The following is a 25,253-nucleotide window of genomic DNA, read 5'->3' as shown; positions in this document are numbered from 1 at the left end:
AATAAAAATCTTTAAAAAAAAAAAGATTTTATTTATTTGACAGAGACAGAGCAGGAACACAAGCAGGGGGAATGGGAGAGGGAGAAGCAGGCTTCCTGCCGAGCAGGGAGCCCGATGCGGGGCTCAATCTCAGGACTCTGGGATCATGACCTGAGCCGGAGGCAGATGCTTAACGACTGAGCCACCCAGGTGCCCCATCTGAATCCTTTTCTATGCATATATATGTATGCATTTCTTTCTACTGGAATGAGATCATCCTGTATACACTGTTTTATATAATCTGTGCTTTTTTTGTTGTTGTCAAGAATTCCCAATTTTTTGTTTCAGTAAATTTTCGTCTCATTTGCTATACCCACCATATTCCAGTTTCTGCAATTGACTCCAAAATGCTGGTTCATCCAAACTCATGTCCAATCTAAGACCACACATTGTGTATTCTGTCTCTTAAATTTCCCAATATTGTGTTACCACCCCCCTCCTTCTTTGGTGACAGTGCCTAGCCATTTGTTTAAAAGGAATTTAGCAAATCATGAAAGTATATGGCTACTGGTAAGTTTGGTGGTATAGAGAGAAATGGAAGGAAAAATAAAGGATAATTTACCGGGTGCCTGGGTGGCTCAGTTGGTTGGGCGACTGCCTTCGGCTCAGGTCATGATCCTGGAGTCCTGGGATCAAGTCCCGCATCGGGCTCCCTGCTCAGCAGGGAGTCTGCTTCTCCCTCTGACCCTCCCCCGCTCATGTTCTCTCTATCTCATTCTCTCTCTCAAATAAATAAATAAAATCTTTAAAAAAAATAAAAGGATAATTTACCATTCTACATTTTTTACAGTTATAGCACTTGTAGCAAAACAATTTAGTGTTGCACTAATGATATTTTAATGAATTTTATAATCAAAATGAAAGTGGACATTATAAAATACAGTGTGATTTGATCAAAAGCTATGAAGGACAGAGCTTTTTAGTTTCAGCTGTGTTTGTTTTTATTTGACCTGGACAGAAATTCTCTTTCCTTTTTAGTCTCTCACTTTAAACTCATGAGTTTGAAGTGATTTTGTTTAAATCTAATAATGGAGGTGAAGTTAAATAATATCTGCAAAGCTTTTGGGAAAGTAAAATGTGCCGTACTATGTAATATGATATTATTTATTATGAAGGAGTGCTCTTGTGAGGTAAAATTTTTTGACTGGATAAACCTTTTTAAGTCTTTTGCATATTAGCTTAAAACTTGGAAATTTAGATCCGAAAGGCTTTAATGACAGGACACATATACTGTCAATGTTATAATTGAGATGTTGAGAATAACCATTATTGAGAGGAAGAAATTTCATTTTTCCTTCCTATCTGTGGCTCATCTGTCTCCAAGCTTTAACATGTGAAATAAGGAAAAACTGGCTCTAGTTGAGTTTATATATGATTTTGCTTGTAAATGGGCCTGTGAGAGTGTTTTTATGTTTTGGCTTTCTTCACATTTCTCATTCAGCTTCCCTGAGCTTTCTCCCTTCCCCCAGCAGCTTTCCAAACCCTTTACTCTCAATGCTCCTTCCTTGATATTCTGAGGTTCCCAGTTGCCATGGTGCCTCAGAAGTGAGTAGACAGAGAAGGTCATTATGAGATCAGCAACTTGGTACTCTTTTTCTGAAGGCAATAGTTTGCTCTATTTCCCACCCCCTCTTTCCATTCAGAAAACAGGAGCTGTCTGTGTATGTATTATAATCTCCAGAGTTTGTTCTATAAACTTAGCTAATTGTAGAAATGAAATTATGAATATGGTAAGTAGGGCTCAGGACAGCCACTTGATGTTTATTATTTTTATTCTTCTATTATTTTTTTAATTTATATGACAGAGAGAGAGAGAGAGAGCAGGAACACAAGCAGGGGGAGTAGGAGAGGGAGAAGCAGGCTTCCCGCGGAGCAGGGAGCCCGACGCAGGGCTTGATCCCAGGACGCTGGGATCATGACCTGAGCTGAAGGCAGACACTTAATGACTGAGCCACCCAGGTGCCCCTATTTTTATTCTTCTAGTGTAATGCATACATGTGAGTGAAGTTTGCATTTACTACTTAAAACTTTAAAATTATGAGGTATATACTTATTATAGAAAAGTTAGAAATTCAAAAAGCATGAAGGAATAGAAACAATCCAGAATATGATTGTCCGGTGATAATTGCTATTAATATTTAATGTTTCTTTTTGGTAATTTTTACCCCATAAAGATAAATTTCATTAAAAAACACATACATGGGGCGCCTGGTTGGCTCAGTCAGTTAAGCGTCTGCCTTCGGCTCAGGTCATGATCCCAGCGTCCTGGGATCAAGCCCTGTGTCGGGCTCCTTGCTCCGCGGGAAGCCTGCTTCTCCCTCTCCCACTCCCCCTGCTTGTGTTCCCTCTCTTGCTGTGTCTCTCTCTGTCAAATAAATAAATAAAATCTTAAAAAAAAACCCAAAACCACATACATGGATGATATCATAATGAATACACAGCTCTGTTATTTTCTTTTTTTCATAAAACAGCATTTTCTCATGTCATTAAAAGTCTTTTGTAAGCTTCATTTGTTTTAGCTTTTCATTTTGAAATAATTTTAGATTTACAGAAGAGTTACAAAGACAGAGTTCCTGTGTATCCTTCACTCACCTTCTGCTACTATTAATATTTTCCATAATCATAGTACATTTATCTAGAGTTGTCAGATGTAGCAAGTAAAAATATACGATGCTTAGTTAATTTTGAATTTCAGATAAACAATGAATAATTGTATAAAAATATTAAATACTACAAATACTGCATTAGACATACTTTTGTAAAAAATTATTTGTGTTTGCCTGAAATGCAAAATTTAAATGGGCATTCTGTATTTTATCTAGCAACCCTGTATTTATTAAAATTAAGTAGTTAACATTGGTGCAATACTTTAAAGCAAACTACAGACTTTGGTTTTCAGCTCTGTCTCCACCCTCACTAAGAGAGATCTACTGGACAATTCTAATTCCTGAGTTTTTCCAGAGTGTTAACCTGGAATCATGCTTGTTTCTAAGTGGCTTTCCCTACCGTAGGCTCTTTGGGCTCGAGGCGGTTTCTTCTTGACCATCCACTTTCTGTTTTCTGCAATTTTTTGACGTCTGTATTTGTTAGGGACTCCTCTTTAATTTTCTTTGTTCTTATGTCTTTATGCCTCTTTTATTATCGTCATTTTTGTGTGATTTTTGGCAGAGAACAGTAATACACCAGTGCTCTGACAGTCTGTTACTGTCGCCTGGTAGTTCCATCAGCTTCTTACTCTATTGCTGTCGGCTTCTGCTTCTACCACTTCTCTGAAACTACGCTTAGAAAACTCACCGGTGACCTCCTCGTGGGCAGAATTTGACAGTGTTGACTTTTCACTCATTCTTGAAACTACTCCTTATGTTTTGTTAACATTCTCTCCCAATTCACCTTTCTGACCCTTCCCTCTCAGGTTCTTGAATAGACTTGGCTTTTTTCCCATGACACTTAATTGTTGATTTTCTGCAAAACTTCCTGGCTGTAGCCCTCTTCTGTTAGGCTACATCCTCTCTTTTGATCTACCTTAATTAACAGCACTGCCATTTCTCTGGTCTCCCGAGCCAGAAATATGGGTGTTATGCAAGATTCCTCTCTCCTCCACCCCTCATACCTAATTAGGTATGCTTATTGATGCTATACCCCAATAATTTTTTTAAGATTTTATTTATTAGAGAGAGAAAAAGAACAAGTGGGGTGGAGGGGCAGAGGGAGAGGGAGAAGCAGACTCCCCGCTGAGCAGGGAGCTCATTGTGGGGCTCGATCCCAGGACCCTGGGTTCATGACCTGAACCGAAGTTAGATGCTTAACCAACTGAGCCACCCAGGTGCCCCACCCCAATAATTCTTGAATCCATTCCCTTCTTTCCATTGCTACTGCCATTGTATTTGCTTTTATTACTTGTTTGGATTATGGCAATAGTATTTTAGCTCTTCTCCAATCTCTTTCACCTGTCAGTATAATAAGCTCCACATGGTCATTGGAATCTTTCTAAAAGGTAAACTGATCATCTCATGGCATTACTTCAGTGGGTCCCTTTTACCAATAGGATATATTAGTGTCTAACCAAACATTGTGCCAGGTTCTTTTTTTTTTTTTTAAGATTTTATTTATTTGAGAGAGAGCATGAGCAGGGGTAGGGGCGGAGGGAGAGGGAGAAGCAGGCTTCCCGCTGAGCAGGGAGCCCAATGTGGGGCTCGATCCCAGGACCCTGGGATCATGACCTGAGCTGAAAGCAGACACTTAATGACTGAGCCACCCAGGCGCCCCCATTGTGCCAGGTTCTTAACAATATTTCCAATACGAGAGTTTTCATCATTGTTATGGTGGGCACAATTGTTGAGATCTGTAAGGGTTAATAATGTCTCAGATTTGTTTGAACTGGGTTTTGAAAGAATGAACAGAAAACGGGCAAGCAACAGAGTTAAGTATATATATAGCAGGAACATTAGTGATGGTAGGGTTGACAACATGTGCGAAGTACCAGACGGAGACATCTAGCATGTTCAGGCGATTATAAATCATTGAGTATTACCGTAATGTAAGGGAGACAGGGTGTTGAGTGTCATGGAAGAAGGGGCGGGTAAGAAAGAGGTGAGATCATTAAGCATCTTGCCTGTCACACTAAAGACATATATAAAATGGAAAACAGTATTTAGATTTGGCTGTGCAACAGAGTCATCTGTGGAGCTTTAAAAAACTATGCATTTAGTTTTTCCACATCGGGCTCCCTGCTCTCTGTCAAATAAATAAAATCTTTAAAAAATAAATAAATAAAATATTTATTTATTTGACAGAGAGAGAGAAATAGCAAGAGCAGGAGCACAAGGAGGGGGAGTGGGGGAGGGAGAAGCAGGCTTCCCGCGGAGCAGGGAGCCGGACGCAGGGCTCGATCCCAGGACCCTGGGATCATGACCTGAGCCAAAGGCAGGCGCTTAACGACTGAGCCACCCAGGTGCCCCACCTTCTTTACATTTTAAATATCCCATTTTCTACTAAATCATTCCTGTTGGCATTCAGGCATGCTCTGATGACTCCCATCTTTATAAAATCCTTCTTTAATAGCCACACTCCGTTTGGACCACTGCCCTGATTATCTGCCCCATGTCATGGCCAAGATTTTCAGAAGAACTCCTACTTCCTTGTCTCCCATTCCTTCTTCAAGCTGCACTAGTGTATACTCTGCTCCTGAAACTGCTCACGTTAAAAATCACCAGTGACTACTGTATTGCTAAATTCAGTGGGTGCTTCTCAGTTCTCATCCTTTCAGGTCTCTCAATAGATGACTACTTTTTCCTTGAAACACACTCTTCTCTTTTCTGCTGAAAACCATGCTTTTTTTATCTTTCCTCCTATGTCCCTGGTACTCTGTCTAATCTGCTTTGCAAGCTCTTCCTTTTTGATGTTACTTCCAACAATTAGTCCTGCTTGGTCCTGGACCTTCTTTTCCTTTTACTTGGTATACATTTTCTTCCTGTATAATCTCATCGCTTTGCTACTGTGTATATGCCAGTGACTCCCATTATTTATGATATCCATCTCATACCTATCTTCTGAGCTGATCTGTTACGTTCAACTATATATGTAGTGTCTTCACTTGAATGTGAATAGACATGAACTGTTGTTTTTTTTTTTTTAAAGTAAGCTCTGTGTGTAATGTGGGACTTGAACTCACGACCCTGAGATCAAGAGTGGTATGCTCTACTGACTGAGCCAGCCAGGCACCCCTAGACCTGAGCTCTTGATTTCCCCCATCCTCAATAAATTTGATCCTTGTATAATCTTCCACATCTTACTGATAAATATCGCCTCTGGTCACTTGACTTAAGTCAGAAACCTGGGGAATCGTACTTCAGTTCTGTTGATTCTGTCCCCAGTGTTTACTTCAGTACATTCACTTGCCATCACCTTAGTTTAAGCCTTAGCCCCTCAACTTTGTTTGGACTACTAGAATGGTCGCTTAACTGGATGCTCTGCCTCCTGATTTCCCGTTGTTGGCACTTAGCATGAGATACTAAATAAATTCACAGCTTGGCTCCTGGGCCCCTGAATGATCTGACTTGTCAGCTTCAGTGTGTTGACAGTGCTTCACCCATACTGGGTTTTCAGTTCTTCTGGTGTGCCAGTCTTTCCTATCTGGGGGCCACACATGCTTGTCCTTCCACCTGGATTCACTTTTACTCTCTCAGTGATTACTTGAGGCCCCCCCCTTTTTTTTAAGAGATTTTATTTATTTATTTGACACAGAGAGAGAGTGAGAGAGAGCACAAGCAGGGGGAGCGGCAGGCAGGCAAAGGGAGAGGGAGAAGCAGGCTCCCCGCTGAGCAAGGAGCCCGATGCGGGACTCGATCCCAGGACCCTGGTATCATGACCCAAGCTGAAGGCAGACGCTTAAGGACTGAGCCACCCAGGCGCCCAGCCCTGCTTTTATTATTCATAATCTTTTTGTTCTTCTTTCAAAGGACTTATCACAATTTGTAATATTTTCATTGGCATATTTATTTGATTGCTTGTTTCTATTACACTGTAACTAATATGAGGGGCAGAGATCATATACGTGTTGTTTGCAATTGTATACCCCGCACTTTTTTTTTTTTTTTTAAAGATTTTATTTATTTGACAGAGACATAGCGAGAGAGGGATCACAAGCAGGAGGAGTGGGAGAGGGAAAAGCAGGCTTCCCGCCGAGCGGGGAGCCTGATGTGGGGCTCGATCCCAGGACCCTGGGATCATGACCTCAGCTGAAGGCAGACACTTAATCTGAGCCACCCAGGCACCCCTACCCAGCACTTTCTATAGCATATAAATAGATATTTGTTGAATACATGGGAGAGATAACAAGATTGGCCAGGGGCAGTCACAAAATGTAATAGTATTTTAAATTATGCATATATATGCCATCTTTTTAGTAGATTTAGGATTATTCGGGTTTTCTGTTTCTTCCTGGGTGGAATAGAAAATTATTTTTCTAAGGATTTACCAATTGAATCTAAATTTTCAAATTTATTGGCATAAACTTCATAATAACATACTCATTTTTTCATGTTTTAGGATTTGTAGTGAGTTCCCTCTTCATCATTCCTGATATTGAGCTAGCATTTTCTCTTATTCGTTTTCTTTTTTTTTTAAAGATTTTATTTATTTGAGAGTGAGAGAGCACAAACGGGACGGGGGAGGGGAGGGCCGGCAGAGGGAGAGGGAGAAGCAGACTCTCTGCTGAGCAGAGAGCCTGACATGGGGCTCGATCCTAGGACCCTGAGATCACGACCTGAGCTGAAGGCAGACGCTTCACCGACTGAGCCACCCAGGTGCCCCTAGAAGTTTATTAATTTAATTGGCCTTTTCAAAGAACCAACTTTCTGTCTTTGTTGATTTTTTTTTATTGTACATTTGTTTTCTCTTTCACAGATATCTGCTATCCTCTTCATTCTCTTCTTTATACTTTCTTTAGGTTTAATTTGTTTTTTTCTAGCCTTTTGAGATAGATGATTATCAGCCCTTCTTTTCTAAGCTGTGTACTAATGACTACAAATTTCCCCCAAGCCCATCTTTAGTTGTATCTCATGTCTTTTTTCAACATTTTATTATGAACAACTTTAAGCATACAGCACAGTTGAGAGCATTTTATAGAGAACGCCTAGATTTTACTCATCACCTAGATTCTACCATTAACATTTTTCTATACTTGCTTTATCATTTATCCATTTCTGTATCTCTTTATCCATCAGGTCATCTTATTATATCCCCTCAACTTTTGATGTGATAAATCTTTATTATCATTCAGTTTGAGATATTTTCTTATTTTCATTGTGACTTATTTTTTAATTTTTTGAGATATAATTGACATAACAGTATATTAATTTTAGGTATACAGCATAATAATTTTATATTTATATATATATATAAAATGTACATACTTATATAATGAAATAATTACCAAAATAAGTTTAGTTAACATCCATCACCATACACAGTTACAATTTTTTTCTTTCTTCTTGTGATGAAAACTTAACATCTACTTTCTTAGCAACTTTCAAATATACAATAATACACTATTTGTTAACCATGGTCACCATTCTGTACATCACATCCCTAGGACTTATTTATCTTATAACTGGAAGTTTGTACCTTTTGACCACCTCCACCCATTTCGCTCACCTTCAGTGTGATTTTTTTTGACCCATAAATTATTTAGAAATGGAGTCATTAATTTCAAGACACTTGGGTATATATTAAGATCACTTGGACATATTTTAATATCTTTGTCATTGATTTTTTAGTTTAATCCATTGTATTCAGAGGATATACTCTGATTTCAAATCTTTGAAGTTTGTTGATACTTTATGGACTAGCATATAGTCATATTTTTTCTTAATCAGTTTCTGTTGTATTTATTTATATTTATTTTTAAGTAAGCTCAATGTCCAACATGGGGCTTGAATTCACGACCCTGAGATCAAGAGTCACATGCTCTACCAACTGAGCCAGCCAGGTGCCCCTAGGATATGGTCAGTTTTGATAAAGCTTTATAGCACTTGTAAAGGATGTGCATTTTGCAGTTTTTGGTTATAGAGTTCTATATATGTCAGTTGAGTTTTTCAATTGTTGTTCCTCAGTATCTCTGACATTTTTCCCCCCTACTTGTTTTGTCGGTTGGTAAAACCAGAATAAAATATCTTGTTTCTAGAATCTTGTAAATCATTAAGAAAAAGATATTTTAATGTCTTCTTTTTAATGGAACTGTAGTTGATATACAATATTACATTAGTTTCAGATGTGCAACATCGTGATTCAGTGTTTATATACATTATGAAATGATCACCACCATAAGTCTAGTTACCATCTATCATCATACAAAGTAATTACAGATTATTGACTATATACCCTATGCATCCCTGTGATTTATTTATTTGTAACTGTAATTTTGTACCTCTTAATCTCCTTGCACTTATTTTGCCCTTCCCCCCTTTCTCCTCCTCCTTGGCCACCACCAGTTTGTTTTCTGCATTTATGAGTTTGTTTCTGTTTTGTTTGTTTTGTTTCTTAGATTCCACATGTAAGTGAAATCATAAGGTATTTGTCTTTCTCTCTCTGTTTGGCTTATTTCACTTACCATAATACCTTCTAGGTCCATCCATGTCATTGCAATTGGCAAGATGTCATTCTTTTTTATGGCTGAGTAATATTCTATTGTCTATGTATACCACATCTTCTTTATCCATTCATCTGTCGATGGATACTTAGTTGTTTCCTTATCTTATTGTAAATAACCCTGCAGTGAACATAAGAGTACATATATCTTTTCAAATTGTGTTTTTGTTTTCTTTGGGGAAATACCCAGAGGTGGAATTGCTGGGTGGTATGGTAGTTCTATTTTTAATTTTTAAAAAATTTTTTAAATTATTTTTAATTTTTTGAGGAACCTTCATACTGTTTTCCATTTCCCATTCCTCCCAACAGTGCACAAGGGCTTCCTTTTCTCTGTATCCTTCTCAATGCTTGCTATTTCTTGTTTTTTAATAAAAACCATTCTAGGCGTGCCTGGGTGGCTCAGTCAGTTAAGAGTCTGCCTTCAGCTCAGGTCATGATCCCAGGGTCCTGGGATCCAGTCCCGCATCAGGCTTTCTGCTCAGTGGAGAGCCTGCTTCTCCCTTTGCCTGCAGCTCCCTCTGCTTGTGCTCTCTCTTTCTGTTAAATAAATAAATAAAATCTTAAAAAAAAAAAAAGCCATTCTAACAGGTGTGAGGTGATAATTTCATTGTTTTGAGATTTGCATTTCCCTGATGATTAGTGATGTTGAGCTTCTTTTCATGTGTCTGTTGGGCATCTGGATGTCTTCTTTGGAAAAATGTCTACTCACATCCTCTTTCCATTTTTTAATTGGCTCGTTTGGGGTTTTTTGGTGTTGAGTTGTATGAGTTCTTTATATATTTTAGCTATAACCCCTTGTCAGATATATCATTTGCAAATATCTTCTTCCATTCAGTAGGTTGCCTTTTCATCTTGTTGATGGTTTCCTTGATATTTCAGTGTTTTATAAAGACATTTCAACCCAATAGAAATATGGGGAAAAGACTTGAACTTTACAAAAGATATCCAAATGGCAAGTAAGTTTATTAACGGTGTTCAGTATCATTGGTCAGCAGGGATTTGTGAATTAAAATTCCAATGAATTAAGTACCACCCCAATCAAAAAGGTTAATATTAAAAGACTGACAGTATTAAGTGTTAGCAAAGATGTGGGCCTACATTGCTGGTGGGAATGTAACTTGGCACAACCACTTTAGAAAATTTTTTGGGGGTTCCTGGGTTAAGCGTCTGCCTTCGGCTTGGGTAATGATCCTGGAGTCCTGGGATCGAGTCCCACATCGGGCCTCCATGCTCAGCAGGGGAGCTGTTTCTCCCTCTGCCCCCCACCCTGCCCTCGTGCTCTCTCTCTCACTCTCAAATAAATAAATAAAATCTTTAAAAAAAATAGAAAACTATTTGGTAGTATCTTTTAAAGTTAAACATACACATATTCTATCAACAAGCAAGTCCACTCCTAGGTATTCACCCAAAAGAAATGAATGCATTTGTCCACCAAAAACCAAGTACAAGGATGAATATGGTCAAGATTCATAAACAACTCAAATGTCCATCAATGGTAGAATAGATAAATTATGGGATAGTCACACAATGGAATACTACACAGCAATGAAAATGAACAAGCTACTGCTATGTCACAAGGATGAATTTTATAGACAATGTATTGATGAAGTACATTCAGACTGACACTATGTATATGAAGTTCAAGAACAGGCAAAACTGATTTGTAGTGATGAGTTCAGAATAGTGTTTACACTGGGGAGGATGTTGACTGGAAAGGAGTGCAAGGGAGCCCTCTGAGACTCTGGAAATATTCTGTATCTTAATGGAGTGGTTGGTTATGTAGGTATATATATGTAAAATTAATTGAGTGTATACTTAAGATTTTTGCTCTTTACTGTATGAAGTTATATCTCAAAAAGTAAAGAAAACAGGCAGGACTTCCAGTTATAGCTGAGTAAGGATCAATAAATCCTTAACCCAAAAAGCAACTATAAGGCTTGACAAAACCACTTCAGCACCCTTGAGATCAACCAAAAGACGTACAACAATCTGAGAAAAGGTGGTTTGAAACACTGCTGAAATTCAGTAAGAGCAGGAGGTGGCCTAGGCCTGTTCCTATTCCCTTCTCTCTGGTTGGTTGGTGTAGAGATTTTGCCAGTGGGGGACTACCAGTTTTGATGCTGAGGTTGAGGGGAGCTTACTCACTTTGGGTGGTGGATGATGCCCATGACCACTGCTGTTGTCAGTGGAAATGATTATCTTGGCATTGGCTGTGTCCAGTGGGCCAGTGGCTCTACTAGACTGAGGTGTGTTGGAGCAAGCATATTGCTGGCTGAGGTTGTGTGCATGCACAGAGTAGACATAATAAGGCCCAGTAGGAAGTAAAAGCCAGAGCAGACTTGAAAATGTCCTGGACTTTGAATGTGCTACCCTGCCCCACACACAGATACATGAACAGAGTACAGAAGCCTTAATGGCTTCAGGTGTTTAAACATAACCCCTGCCTAATCACTGGGAGACAGCTAAGCTAAACCTTAGAAGGCAGGTTTCAACGTAAAAACAAGCAATATAAAGAAAATAAGCTGAGACATCCGTGATGGCACACTTAGGGGTAGACAGATTTCACAGATTTAGCCCAGGCAAGTTATTAAGCCAAGGAAGGAAGGGATGTAGAGAGGAGATAATAGTAACAAAACAACCTTCATAGGTAAAAGAAAGCAGAATCTAGGCTTGTTACAATACATTATTTAATATGTTGAGTCTTCAGCAAAATCGTGAGATGTGAAAAGAAATACGAAAATGTGACCCGTATTTAGGACGAAAAGAAGTCAATAGAAACTGTCTAGAGGTGTCCCTAGATGCTGGATTTAGCAGACAAAATCTTCAAAGCAGCTATCGTAAATGCATTCAAAGAACCAAAGGAAAACATGTTTAAAGAATTTTTTTAAAGTATGACAACAGCGAATCAATAAATAAAATTCTCAATAAGGAAAGAGAAATTACAAAGAGGCAAATGTCATCAAAGAGGTTATACAGATAGCAAATAAGAACATGAAAAGATGTTTGACATCGTTAGCTATTAGGAAAGTGCAAATTAAAACGAGATAAACACACCTATCAGGTTTCCTAAAATAGAAACTAGTTGATGACACCAAATGTTTGCAAGAATATGGAGAAATGGGATCACCTGTACATAGTTGGTGGGAATGTAAAATGATACAACTGCTATGGAAAATTATTTGGAAAAAAGTTTTTTTAAGTTGTTTTTTTTTTTTTTTTAATAATCTCTACACCCAGCATGGGGCTTGAATTTACAATCCTGAGATCAAGAGTCACATGCTCTACCGCTGACTGAGCCAGCCAGGTGCCCCTGGAAATTTCTTAATAAAACTAGCTAGATATTTACCATATGATCCTGCAATTCCACTCTTAGTTACATACCTATGAGAAATGAAAGCATATGTCCACATAAGGATTTGTGCCTGAATATCCACAGCAACATTATTCATAATAGCCACAAAGTGGAAGAAATCCAATATCCATCAACTGATGAATGGATAAACAAAATATGGTGTAGCCATACAATGGAAAATTGTCCGTAAAAAGAAATTAAGTACGAATACTTGCTACAACACTGAAAGCATTATGCTAAGTGAAAGAAGCCAGTCACTAAAGACCATGTATTATATGATTCTATTTATGTGAAATAACCAGAATCTATACGGACAGAAAGTAGATTAGTCGTAGCCTAGAACAGGGAGGGGTTGGGGGAAATAGGGAGTGACTGCTACTGGCTATGAGGTTTCTTTTTAGGGTAATGAAAATGTTCTAAAATTGTGATGATGGTTCATAATTGTGAATATATTAAAAACCATTGAATTATATACTTTAAATGGCTGAAATATATGCTCTGTGAATTATATCTCAATAAAGTTGTTAAAAATCTGAAAATGAGTTTAGCAAGGTCACAGGCTATATGATCCATATACAAAAATCAATTATATTTGTATATACTAGCTAGCAATAAACAAGCAAAAAATGAAATGAAAATAATTTCATTCACAATGGCATCAAAAAGAAAATACTTAGGAATATATTTAACAAAAGAAGTATAAGAATTGAGTATTAAAAATTATAAAACATTGCTGAGAGAAACTAAAAACCTAAATAAATGGAGAGACAGTCCATGTTCAGGGATTGGGAAACTCAGTATTGTCAAGAGGGCAGTTTTCCCTAAATTGATCTGTAAACTCACAGTCCGTATCAAAATCCCAGCAGGCTTTTTTTTTTTTTCTTTCTAGCGTTTGACAAGCTGATCGTAAAATTTACATGAGAGCCCAAAGGGCCTAGAATAGACGAAACAGTTTTCAAAAAGGAAAGCTAAGTTAGAGGACTTACACTACCTGATTTCAAAACTTGCTGTAAAGCCATAGTTTTCAAGGCACTGTGGCATTGCTGCAAGGACAGGCATATAGATCAGAAGAACAGAATTTAGAGTCCACAACTAACCCTTTTGTATTGGGTGAGTTGATTTGCAAAAGAGGACTATCCTTGATCCAAGGTTTCTCTGCCTGGAAAAGCCCAGCGTAAAACAGTCTCTCGCAGTGTGTGCTGCAGTATAACTCAGACTGCATTGCAATCACGCCAGCTCACGCATCACTGTCTGCTGGATAAACCGCCACGTCATCCTCGGTGCTTGGCATGTTACAATGCTGGGATCACTGTGGGCTTCTGGTTGGATGTTGTGCCAGGTATGTGTCTGCTTTGGACACTCTCTATTCATGGTAGATGAAAATGGGGATGCTTTGAATTGGGAGGAATGAATGTGGCTTTTTTATTTCTCGTGTTCTAATATTACAGAGGATTGTGAGCAGCATCCATAAAAGATGAGAAATTCAAGCTTTGTTTTTGGATCTGGGTGTGCTGTGTTAGTGTTTGGTTGTTTTAGAAAGATCCCTCTGGTGAAAGGAAGCACAAACTCGATTATTCAGTGTACCTTTTTAGTATATTTTTCTGATAAAATCGAGTGCAGAGTAGCCTGCTTTACTCTATACACCGGGCTTTATTTGGTTTTTGGATGTTGACCTTATTATATAACAAAGGCAGAGCATGATTCTCTTGGGAACTGCCTACATCTGGAGACACTTAGATGTGTAAAATCGAACTGCTTCTACATCTGTGGTCACTGTAATTGTTCTGAACAAAGACCTCAGCGCTCTATTTTTTGAGACACATTATTCTGAAGAGTCATAAAGATAGGAGGGCTCCTCTGCATCAGCTTGGTTCTTCAAAGGAAAAAAAAGTAAACTTGACTAACTTTATCGGACCTTGGCATAGTGTGTAAGGAATGATGCGAAGTGGTGCAGACCAGAAGACAACCCAGGACGTACATTTTCGATTATGGCTGATGGTCATGTTGAGTGGCCTGATTGAATCTTTTCAGGTCGGGTCATCCGAATGTCCCAAGGATCAGGGTTTGTCTGCCTTCCTTAATCATCTCTTTTCTATTTGATCATTTATCTTCTATCTCCAAGTTATTTGTATACTTCTGTTTTGGAGGGTTTTTCTGGAAGATTAATAGGTTCTTAGCATAGTTGGCATCAGATGATTAACTATTCCTATCCTGCATTTTGGTGGGAAAGAATTTTTCTGTGGTGCATGAATCAGGTTACCACATTATTCTGGTGAATTATATTCTTCCCGAGAACTTATCATAGGAAGTTGTTATTCTCTAGATTCTAGCTGTTGGAGTCTCTCCCATTACAAGGGAGCAATATCATTAACAACAGTTTTATTAGAAGCTAAAGTAGGACTTTAACATTCAGCCACTGTTTATTTTATTTAAGGGATCTATCTGGCAGATTTGCTTTTATACCAATATACGTGTCCCAGTAGCCTTTCTAGATAGAGTTTTTTCCTACCCTACTTAATCTGGGTTAGACCTCTGTGTCTAAAGTATTTGTCTGGGCCCCTTTTCTTTTCAAGGATTTTGTCCACATCTTCTCTCTATCCCATTTGTCCCAGCTCCATTCTTACTCTCAAGTTTGCATGAAGAAAATCTCAGATTTTGTAACTTTAAAAAAGGTTTTTGGGGCACCGGGGTGGCTCAGTCGTTAAGCGTCTGCCTTCGGCTCAGGTCATGATCCCAGGGTCCTAGGATCGAGCCCCGCATCGGGCTCCCTGCTCCGCGGGAAGCCTGCTTCTCCCTCTCCCACTCCCCCTGCTTGTGTTCCCTCTCTCGCTGTGTCTCTCTCTGTCAAATAAATAAATAAAATCTTAAAAAAAAAAAAAAAAGGTTTTTGCATGCATGTATCACTACTTTGGCCTGAAAATTAGAATTGTGGCTCCGTCTTTATTCAAAGTTCCTTAGTAGTGGCATGTCCTGTCCTTTCTACTTGCTTTCTTTACCTCCTGACCTGCTTTCCCCATTCTTGCAAGCTGATAATCCGTATTATTTGTTTTGATTGGATCTCAGAAATTACCTACTTAGACTGTGTGCTGTCCTCCCTCTGGATTTCATGACCCCATTATTTTCTTGACTTAGTCGTCCTTGTAAACGTTGTCTTTTTGCCTGGGGCCCTCCCTGTCATGTGCTCTTGGCAGCCAGGAGAGACTGTGGAGCTTTTCTCTGGTGACTGTCAGAAGAAAGTGACCGTTGTTGAAACATGTTTGCTGTGGCTAATGCAGAGCTAAGATCTATCTTCTAGTTATACAAGGTTTTATATTCCTCCCCCTCTCCCCTTAGTCCCCTTGGGAAATCAATTCTGTGTGTGAACCAAGTTGAGGGAAAAAATTTAAAAAGGAGGAAAGGTGGGGAAATACGGAAATTGGGGACAAAGTAGACAAAAAGGCTGTAGTTTGAGTCCATCAGGAATACTCCAGTCTGACTGAAGCAGGGCCAAGAAGTAGGCAGAAGGCACTGTATCTCTTGTCCTCTTGGGTTTTAAGCACCTGCAACAGGAGGACGGACTGCAGCTTGTGTTTACAAGGCTGAAACCCGAAGAAAAAATCTTCCATTCCTTTGCCATCTTGATATGGAGGGTTCTGCAGAGGAAATTAAGGAGATGAGATATTACATGCTTCAAAGGTAAGTTTTAGGGTGCCATATTTGGGCAATATATACCTTTAAAAACCAGTAAGTCATTGACAGCTAAGCCCTGGATCTTAGGGGAAATTTGATTTTTTTGTATCTATAAGAAACTTTTTTATTTTAAAGGAAAGGAATAAAAACTCCCATATTTGCTCCTGGATTTCTAAGCCTTTCTTTTACATTCAGAATTTGAATCAAAGCTACCCACGCACGTGTGTGATATTGTAGCCACGCTGAAAACAAGCACCCCTACGAGGACCTTGCTGTGCTGTTCTCTCGTTAAGGGATCTCAGTCTGTGCCTGATTTGCTCACCGGCTTGGGCTGGTTTTTCAAGAGTGATGTCTCTTCACCTACTGCAAAGGGAGATATCAATTCTGTGTAGTTTTTGTGTAGTATGAGCATCCTGTGGAGGATAGTTTTGAGAAAACTTCTTAAAAATATGTCTCTGGACACATTGATGGAAGAGAAATCCATTGATTGGAGAATCTGCAAGACCATGAGGTTCTTGATCTGTGCAGGGTATTAATGTCTAAGAGCTGCCTATTCCAGGATTTCTCTAGAGGCTGGCAAGAGTCCTGAACGAGTTGTCATTTCTGTCTTGCTGGTCTAACAGGGTGGGGAACGTCCAAACCTTAGGACCCACTTTTCCTTTTTTACCTGACGTTTTCCTGCCAGAACACCGTGGGTTGTTAATTGCCTTGAGTTGGAAAACGGTTTGCATTTACAACTGTAAATTTATTCATCCTTTTAATTTACGTAAGGTTTTTGTACACAATTCTCAATTCTTTAAGAGATGACAACGAATTTTGGTTTTCTGCTGTCATGTGAGAACATTAGGCCCCAGCAACGTGTCATTGTGTGAGGAAATAAAGTGCTGCAGTAAAAAAGAAAAATGTGTCTCTGGGGCCGGGAAAGGTACCTGCTGCCATTGCCTTACAATGTGACGGTGGGCAGCCGGACTGGAGTTGTGGAGGGTGCCAAGCTCTCCGCCCGCCACCCCCCCTGGGGGTCTTTCTTCTTCCTGTCCCTAGAACTTGGGGCTGAGGAGGAAGTGAATCAGGCCTTCTTGGCCGTCTTCAAGCCACTTGCAGGTCTGTGCATGTCCATCAGAGGATTAACATCAAAGACCTGAATGATGGGCTTGATAGCAGTCAGTAAGGGCTCCTCCGTTACCTTTTTTTATTTGCTTGTTTTTGCAGTCTAGAGTTCTTATTCTGAAAAATATTGCCTGAAAATTAAACTGGACCTTGGTGGAAACAGAAAATAAGCAATAAACACTGAGTTGACAAAATTTATCTTTAGAACAGTTATCCTTTCCTTTTCCTTTTCATTTGACCTCTTCCACCCTTTAGGGGGAAAACCAAGCGGAACTTCCACTGGGTGTCAAATAACTAAAAAGCATTAAAGCTATATATATATATATATATATATAACATATATATAATAAAAATGATTTTTATGTATATAAAAGCATTTTTATATAACACTGTTATTGTTTTTTATTTTTATTTTTTTAATTTGTGTAATTTTTTTAAAGATTTTATTTATTTATTTGACAGAGAGATAGCGAGAGCAGGAACACAAGCAGGGGGAGTGGGAGAGGGAGAAGGCAGGCCTCCCGTGGAGCAGGGAGCCTGATGCGGGGCTCGATCCCAGGACGCTGGGATCATGACCTGAGCTGAAGGCAGACGCTTAATGACTGAGCCACCCAGGTGCCCCTTTACTGTTTTTTATATATAAAACAATCATATATGCACATGTATAAACAAAACATACATATAAATCACACACACCAAGTTTTGTTTTTCTGTGGGTAAATACAACAGGTGATCTGTCCACTGTTTTCACAGAGGCATCCCTCCTGGAGCAGCCAGTCCTCCGATTTGAACTGTCATCTAGGGAATTTTCTTCTCTTCTTTATTAGCTCCTCTGTTTCTTACCTCCCTTCTTTTCCTTTTTCTTGGTTTACTCCATCCTTTTGGATGACAACATTCTCTAATAGCTTCCTGAGAAAAGATAGGTGAGTGGTAAAGATTTTGAGATCTATTCTCTCTTTATACCTGATCCTCTTGTTTTCAGCATGGTGCCTTACTTCAGAATATGCCTATGTGAAGGATCCCTTCATTAAAAGTAAGATTTTTTTTTTTTAAAAGATTTTATTTATTGGGGCACACCCCGGACCATGCTCTCTCTCTCTGTCAAAGAAATAAATAAATAATTTATTTATTTAAGATCTCATTTATTTATTTGACAGAGAGAGAGAGAGACAGCTAGAGAGGGAACACAAGCAGGGGGAGTGGGAGAGGGAGAAGCAGGCTCCCAGCCGAGCAGGGAGCCCGACGCAGGCTTCGATTGCAGGACCCCGGGATCATGACCCGAGCCAAAGGCAGATGCTCAATGACTGAGCCACCCAGGTGCCCCAAATAAATAATTTTTTTAAAGATTTTATTTATTTATTTGAGAGAAAGAGGGAGATGACATGAGCGGGGGGAAGGCGGGGCGGCAGAGGCAGAGGGAGAAGCAAGCTCCCTGATGAGCAGGGAGCCCGATGTGAGGCTATCCCAGGACCGTGAGGTCATGACCTGAGCCAAAGGCAGACACTTAACAACTGAGCTACCCAGGCACCCCAGTAAGACAGGTTTTTGTTTTTCTCCCTGCTTTGATGATAAATGATCCTCAGAGCACTCTAAACTATTGATTAAATCTTATGACCAATCCCTTCTCCACTTTAATTTCATCAATGCTTTGCTTTCTTTCTTGTCTTAAACTCAGGTAGCTCCTTACTGATTCTTTTCTTTTTTTAAGATTTACTTTCTATTTTATTTTTTAAAGATTTGTTTGTTTATTTTAGAGGGGTGGGCAGAGGGAGAGAGGGAATCTCAAGCTGACTCCTTGCTGAGCACAGAGCCTGATGTAGGGCTTAAGCTCAGGACCTGAGCCCAAATCAAGAGTCGGACACTTAATTGACTAAGCCACTCAGGCGCCCCTATTTTTTATTTGAGAGAGAGAGCAGGAGTGAGGGGGTGGGGGATGAGCAGAGGGAGAGAGAGAATCTGAAGGAAATTCCCCACTGAGTGCAGAACCCAACACGGGGCTCCATCTTATGACCCTGAGATCATGACCTGAGCTAAAATCAAGAGTCAGTTGCTTAACCAACTGAGCCACCCAGGTGCCCCAGCTCCTTAATGGTTCTAAGTTATAACTTACCTGTCCCTTCGGTCCTTCCTTAAATAACTGACAGCTGATCTCTGAGGAGTGTGTGTGTGTGTGTGTGTGTGTGTGTGTGTTTAAATTTAGGTGTATAGAATTATGTAACATAATCCTTCCTGGCACACTCATTGGTCCATTTGTGGCCTACTATTATTTATTTATTTGGTTAGTTATTGCAGTCTTTAAAACAATAATGTGAAAAGAATTTGAAAACCCATCACCTAAAACAAAGGTTGATCCCTGGCCATCACCTCATCCAACCATATGGTCTCTACTCCTCAGCGCTTCTCCCTGCATTCTTCCACCCAGATAATCATTTTCCTTAATCACATGTTCATCATATTCTTTTATCTTCCTGTTTATGTAGTTTTACTGTAACTCTATGTATCTTCCAAAAATGTGTATAATTTTAGTTGTTTTAACTTTATGATATGTTTTAAATTTATAATCTGTAGTCTTTATATAATATTTTTGGAGTTCTTGTATATTAATCTGGATACTTGACTAAAGTCTCCTATTTCTAATAATTTGCAGAATCTTTTGTGTTTTCTCTGTAAACGATTATATCACTCACAAATAATGACAATTTAACTACCTTGTTTGCAATCCTAATGCCTCTAATTTATTATTTTTTTCATTTTATTGCACTTGCTGGGAAATCTAACACACAGTGTTACATTTATGGATTTCTAAATTTTTTAAAATTTGTATTTATTATTATTTTGAAAGATTTTATTTATTATTTGACACAGAGAGAGATTGAGAGAGCACAAGCAGGGGGACTGCAGGCAGAGGGAGAGGGAGAAGCAGGCTCCCCACTGAGCAGGGAGCCCGATGCAGGGCTCGATCCCAGGACCCTGAGATCATGACCCAAGCCGAACGAAGGCCAGTTAAGCCACCCAGATGCCCCTTTATGTACTTTTTAAAAAGATTTTTATTTATTTATTTGAGAGAGAGAGCATGAGCGGGAGGGAGGGGGGTAAGGGGAGAGGAAGAAACAAGCTCCCCGCCGAGCAGGGAGCCTGATGTGGGGCTTGATCCCAGGACCCTGGGATCATTACCCGAGCTGAAGGCAGATGCTTAACTGACTGAGCCACCCAGGTGCCCCCATTTATGGATTTTCTAAAATTAAACAATACTTGCATACCTGGGACAAACTCAACTTGGTCGTGGAGTAATGTTTTTTTACTAATATTTTACCCATCCTTGCACCAGTACCCTACTATTTAGAATATTACATTTAGGAATTTTGCATTTGTAGTCACGAAAAAAACGCACCTGGACTTTCCCTGTTATGTGACATACTTGTCTGGTTTTGGTATCAGTGTTACTCTAGCTGAGGAGTTTTACTTCTTTTTTTTTTTTTTTTTAAGATTTTATTTATTTATTTGAGAGAGAGAATGAGAGACAGAGAGCACGAGAGGGAAGAGGGTCAGAGGGAGAAGCAGACCCCCCGCTGAGCAGGGAGCCCGATGTGGGACTCGATCCCGGGACTCCAGGATCATGACCTGGGCCGAAGGCAGTCGCTTAACCAACTGAGCCACCCAGGCGCCTGAGGAGTTTCACTTCTTATTGTCTGGAAGTTTGGTAGACTACTGCCCTTAAAAGTTTGAAAAAACTTGTCTTTTAAAACCATCTGGATCTGGGTTTTTTTTGTGTGTGGGAAGATTTTAATCATACCCTTTTATTTTGAAAATAATTTTTTTTAAAAGATTTTTTTAAAAGATTTTATTTATTTGACAGAGAGAGAGAGAGTGAGAGCCGGAACACAAGGGGAGTGGGGGAGGAAGAAGCAAGCTTCCTGCTGAGCAGGGAGCCCCATGTGGGGCTCGATCCCAGGACCCTGGGATCATGACCTGAGCCGAAGGCAGACGCTTAATGACTGAGCCACCCAGGCGCCCCTAAAAAGATTTTTAAATTTTATTTGTCAGAGAGAGAGAGTGAGCACAAGCAGGGGGAGCAGGAGGCAAAGAGAGAAGCAGGCTCCCCACTGAGCAAGGAGCCCAATGCGGGACTCGATCCCAGGACCCCAGGATCATGACCTGAGCCGAAGGCAGACGCTTAACCGACTGAGCCACTCAGGCTTCCCATAGTTTGAAAAGAAATTACTGCAGCATCAAGGTCAGAGTGCAGGAGAAAGGAAGAAAAGGTGGGAATAAGAAAACAGCTGTCCACTGAACAGTGTATACAAGTGCTTAGTTATAGCTGTTATCTCATTGAACCCCCAAAACACCTTTTCAAAGAGGGTCTGTCAGTCAAGGTCCAGTCAGGGAAAGAGAAACTGCCTTAAGTATTATAAACAGTGGGCATTCAACAGTGAGGACTGGTGACTTGGGTGTTTTCTGAAGTAGCCTCAAATTAATACTTGCAGGGGCGCCTGGGTGGCTCAGTCGTTAAGCATCTGCCTTCGGCCCAGGTCATGATCCCAGGGTCGTGGGATCAAGCCCCGCATCAGGCTGTCTGCTCCACGGGAAGCCAGCTTCTCCCTCTCCCTCTGTCTACTGCTCTGCCTACTTGTGCTCTCTCTGTCAAATAAATAAATAAAACTTTAAAAAAAAATTAATACTTGCAGGAAGTAGCTACCACCCCTAAGGCTGGGAGAACAAAAAGGAAGAGGTAGGGTTACCAGAACACAGGAGCTTGAAGGAAGGCCCCTGGGGGCCAGCACTTGCACCTCTGAGAGGAAGCTTTGAGTAGCTGGTGCTTAGAGCAGATGGAAGCCTGGCCGGACAGGTCCTTGATCGATAGGCCCAGGCAGCACAGCCCAGAGGCTGCGTGAGCATGGAAAGGCTGGGACTCTGCCAAGGAGCCATCATCTGCTGCTCCTGGTACCTCTAAGGGATGCAATGAGGCCCTCACCAGGAACGTTGAAAGATTCTAGAGGCCAGAATTAACTCTGTTACTGTGGAGCAATGATGCTAAAAGCTGGAAAACAAGAATGAAATCCCTATTCTTACTGTCCCGCCTTCCCATTGGCAGAACTGAACAGTTTTGCAGTCTTAGCTCTGTCATCACAGAGCAGAGTGTAAAAGGATGGGGTCGGAGCCGAGAGACAGTAGGTAAATAACCAGAACACTGTATATTATGTGTATTTTGCAAAGAGAAAACTGAAGCTGAGCAAGGTTAAATTATTTGCTAAGATCATTGGAGCTATTAAGTGGGCAGATCTGGATTAAACTCAAACCTATGCTGTTTCTGCTACGTATTTCATCTATCCTTAACACAATTGATTGTTAGAGGCACCATTATTGTATGTACCACTGAGGGAAAAAAAAATTCTGCCAGTTAAAGCGTACCATCAGTTGTAAGATACATATCGATTTCAGATATATTTTTTTAAGATTTTATTTATTTGAGAGAGCATGAGCACAAGTGGGGGAGGAGGGGCAAAGGGAGAGGGAGAAGCAGACTCCCTGCTGAGCAGGCAGCCCAACACAAGGCTCGATCTCAGGACCCTGGGATCATAACCTGAGCCGAAGGCAGAGGCTTAACCGACTGAGCTACCCAGGCACTCCCAATTTCAGATATTTTTTTAAAGTTTTTTTTTTTAAATTTTTTTTAAGGAGGAGTGTCTTCTAATCAATGAAATACGATCTATTATGCTGCCTTGTAAAGTATCTGGTTTTGGAGTTACTGATTTTGAAAAGCATATGGAATACAGAAATAAAATGCTTAGTAGGCAGTTAAAAGTTTAGTTTCATAAGAAAAATGGAGGCTGGAGATACAAAGGTGAAAGTCATCTGTGTGCCAGAATCATGATCCAACAACAGCCTTGCTGTTTATTTAGCTTTCCCAGTCTCTATTATCTCTGTCATCTCATTTCATCCTGTCTTTTACCTATCTCTTTGTGATGGCATCTTTTTGTAAGCCTTAATATTATCTTATTCAAGAACACTTAATTTTTTTCTTAAATTTCCACAAGCAAAGACTTTTTTTTCTCTTTTCCTCCTCTATTCAAAAAGTATGTGATCTGTCAGCGTGCAGTCTTCACAAGGGTGCAGTTGGAAGTGCTGTTGTAAGTATGGTCGTGAAAACCAGATCTCCAGGGGAGATAGACAGTGTGAAAAAAATCCTATCTATAGACTTTCATGCTTTCTCTATTTTTACAGGTCCAGCATGTCTGGCTTGCATCTAGTAAAGCAAGGTCGAGACCGAAAGAAAATAGACTCTCAGCGAGATTTCACTGTAGCTTCTCCAGCAGAATTTGTTACTCGTTTTGGGGGGAATAAAGTGATTGAGAAGGTAAGTTATAACTTGCTGAATTATTTTTTCAAAAGCTCATGAGGTTCAATGCCTAGACTTGTCGTCTAGATTTGCTCAAAACTGATACTTGGATTTTCAGAGACTGCCTCTTTCTGCAGAATTAACCTCTCTACCTCCATAGTCCTGTGAATTTCACCATTTTCTATGTATTTACCACTGATAATTTAGGCAGGGGTAATTAAAAAGATGAAGTGGTGGTCAGAAAGTTCTTTTTTAAAAGATCTTGCAGTTTTATGGGGTTGGGCTGCCCCACTCTGAGAGGGTATGAGAAACCGACTAACTCATGGGGTAGCGGTGAAGACATACGTCACCACATTGGAGCAAGAGCTAAGGGAGTGGAGGGAGTTTCAGAACAGAAGGCCTGAATAGTTTGATGCACTGCAATTTAATGGCTTCCAGCAGATATTTGAGGTGTTTGGAGGGACTACAACGTATGAAGTACCTAAAGAGATTACAAATATTTTGAAATGTTAGGAGTAGTTCTGTGCCCCTTTTATCTAAACCATGTCCGAGCTGAAAGAACGACTTGGCTGAAAGAGCTCGCAGTGATTAAGAGAATAAAGCGTGGGGACCTATACTCCCACTTTAGGAGTATTGCTCCAGTGGTGTCCAATCTGATAATCAGATTGTGTATCTCCTAGCCTCTGTTATCCTGGGGCCATGATTGCAAGATAGGTCAGGAGAGATTTGTTTACAGAGACGTTTCAGGATCATTGGTTCTTCCACGCTTTTTCTTGTGACCATTCTTTGTAAGGCAGTCTCTACAGTTCTAAGGCATTTAGGGTTCAGCATTTTGGAGAGAGAGAGTGGTTGGTGGCAGCATTCTTAACGCCTGTTCAGGACTCTGCACCTTGTTTAATACAACAGGGAATAGTGCGTGACATTACACTGTTTAGTCGTCCCCCATTCCTTAATAATACATCATTCCTCTGAAGTTTGTCTTCTGTTTGCCTAGTAACAGGTATGGTAGAATAATTTACCAACTCACAAGATTTGAAAAATTGTGATTTTCCCCTTGAAGAAATGAAGATAGAAAGCAGTAACTTTTAGCTGGCACATATTAAAGTATTTGCCTAGCTAACATTTTAAAATATCCCTTGATTATGTGGGAGCTGGTTCCTAACTGCCTAGACATAGCAACACAAATTCCTAATTGCAAATCTGGCTTTTCAGAGAAAAACAGAGATCTGCCTTTTCCTTGATCATTGCCTGCCTTTTGTACTTTTCTCTCCAATTCCCGTCCCGCCACTCTCCCAGGTGCTTATCGCCAACAATGGCATTGCAGCAGTGAAATGCATGCGGTCTATCCGTCGATGGTCTTACGAGATGTTTCGAAATGAACGTGCAATCCGATTTGTTGTTATGGTAACACCTGAAGACCTGAAAGCCAATGCAGGTGAGTGATTAGCATTAAGAAAGCATCACCCGACACATGAAAAAGTGCTCAATATCGCTCAGCATCAGGGAAATCCAAATCAAAACCTCAGTGAGATACCACCTCACACCAATCAGAATGGCTAGAATTTACAAGTCAGGAAACGACAGATGTTGGCGGGGATGCGG

General features: G+C 40.0%; 1 protein-coding gene and 1 long non-coding RNA gene across 2 annotated transcripts in view; both read left to right on the top strand.

Moving 5' to 3' along the window:
* ACACA (acetyl-CoA carboxylase alpha) overlaps nt 1–25,253 on the top strand; it is a 236,136-nt gene that overhangs the window by 24,542 nt on the left and 186,341 nt on the right. Inside the window, exons 4-5 of the mRNA XM_081805979.1 lie at nt 23,537–23,669; nt 24,948–25,086. Coding sequence (XP_081662105.1) covers nt 23,537–23,669; nt 24,948–25,086 — 272 coding nt within the window. The remainder of the gene's footprint in view (nt 1–23,536; nt 23,670–24,947; nt 25,087–25,253) is intronic.
* On the top strand, nt 9,830–17,089 carry LOC145717375 (uncharacterized). Its single transcript, XR_014140552.1, has 2 exons — nt 9,830–15,210; nt 15,422–17,089. It is a non-coding gene; the product is annotated as an uncharacterized LOC145717375 (long non-coding RNA).

Source organism: Leptonychotes weddellii, chromosome 15 (genome assembly GCF_054177405.1).
Source record: "Leptonychotes weddellii isolate Sample4059 chromosome 15, ASM5417740v2, whole genome shotgun sequence".
Classification (NCBI taxonomy): Eukaryota; Metazoa; Chordata; class Mammalia; order Carnivora; family Phocidae; genus Leptonychotes; species Leptonychotes weddellii.
The sequence above is the reverse complement of the archived record's forward strand: the minus strand, read 5'-3'. Positions and strand labels throughout refer to the sequence as shown.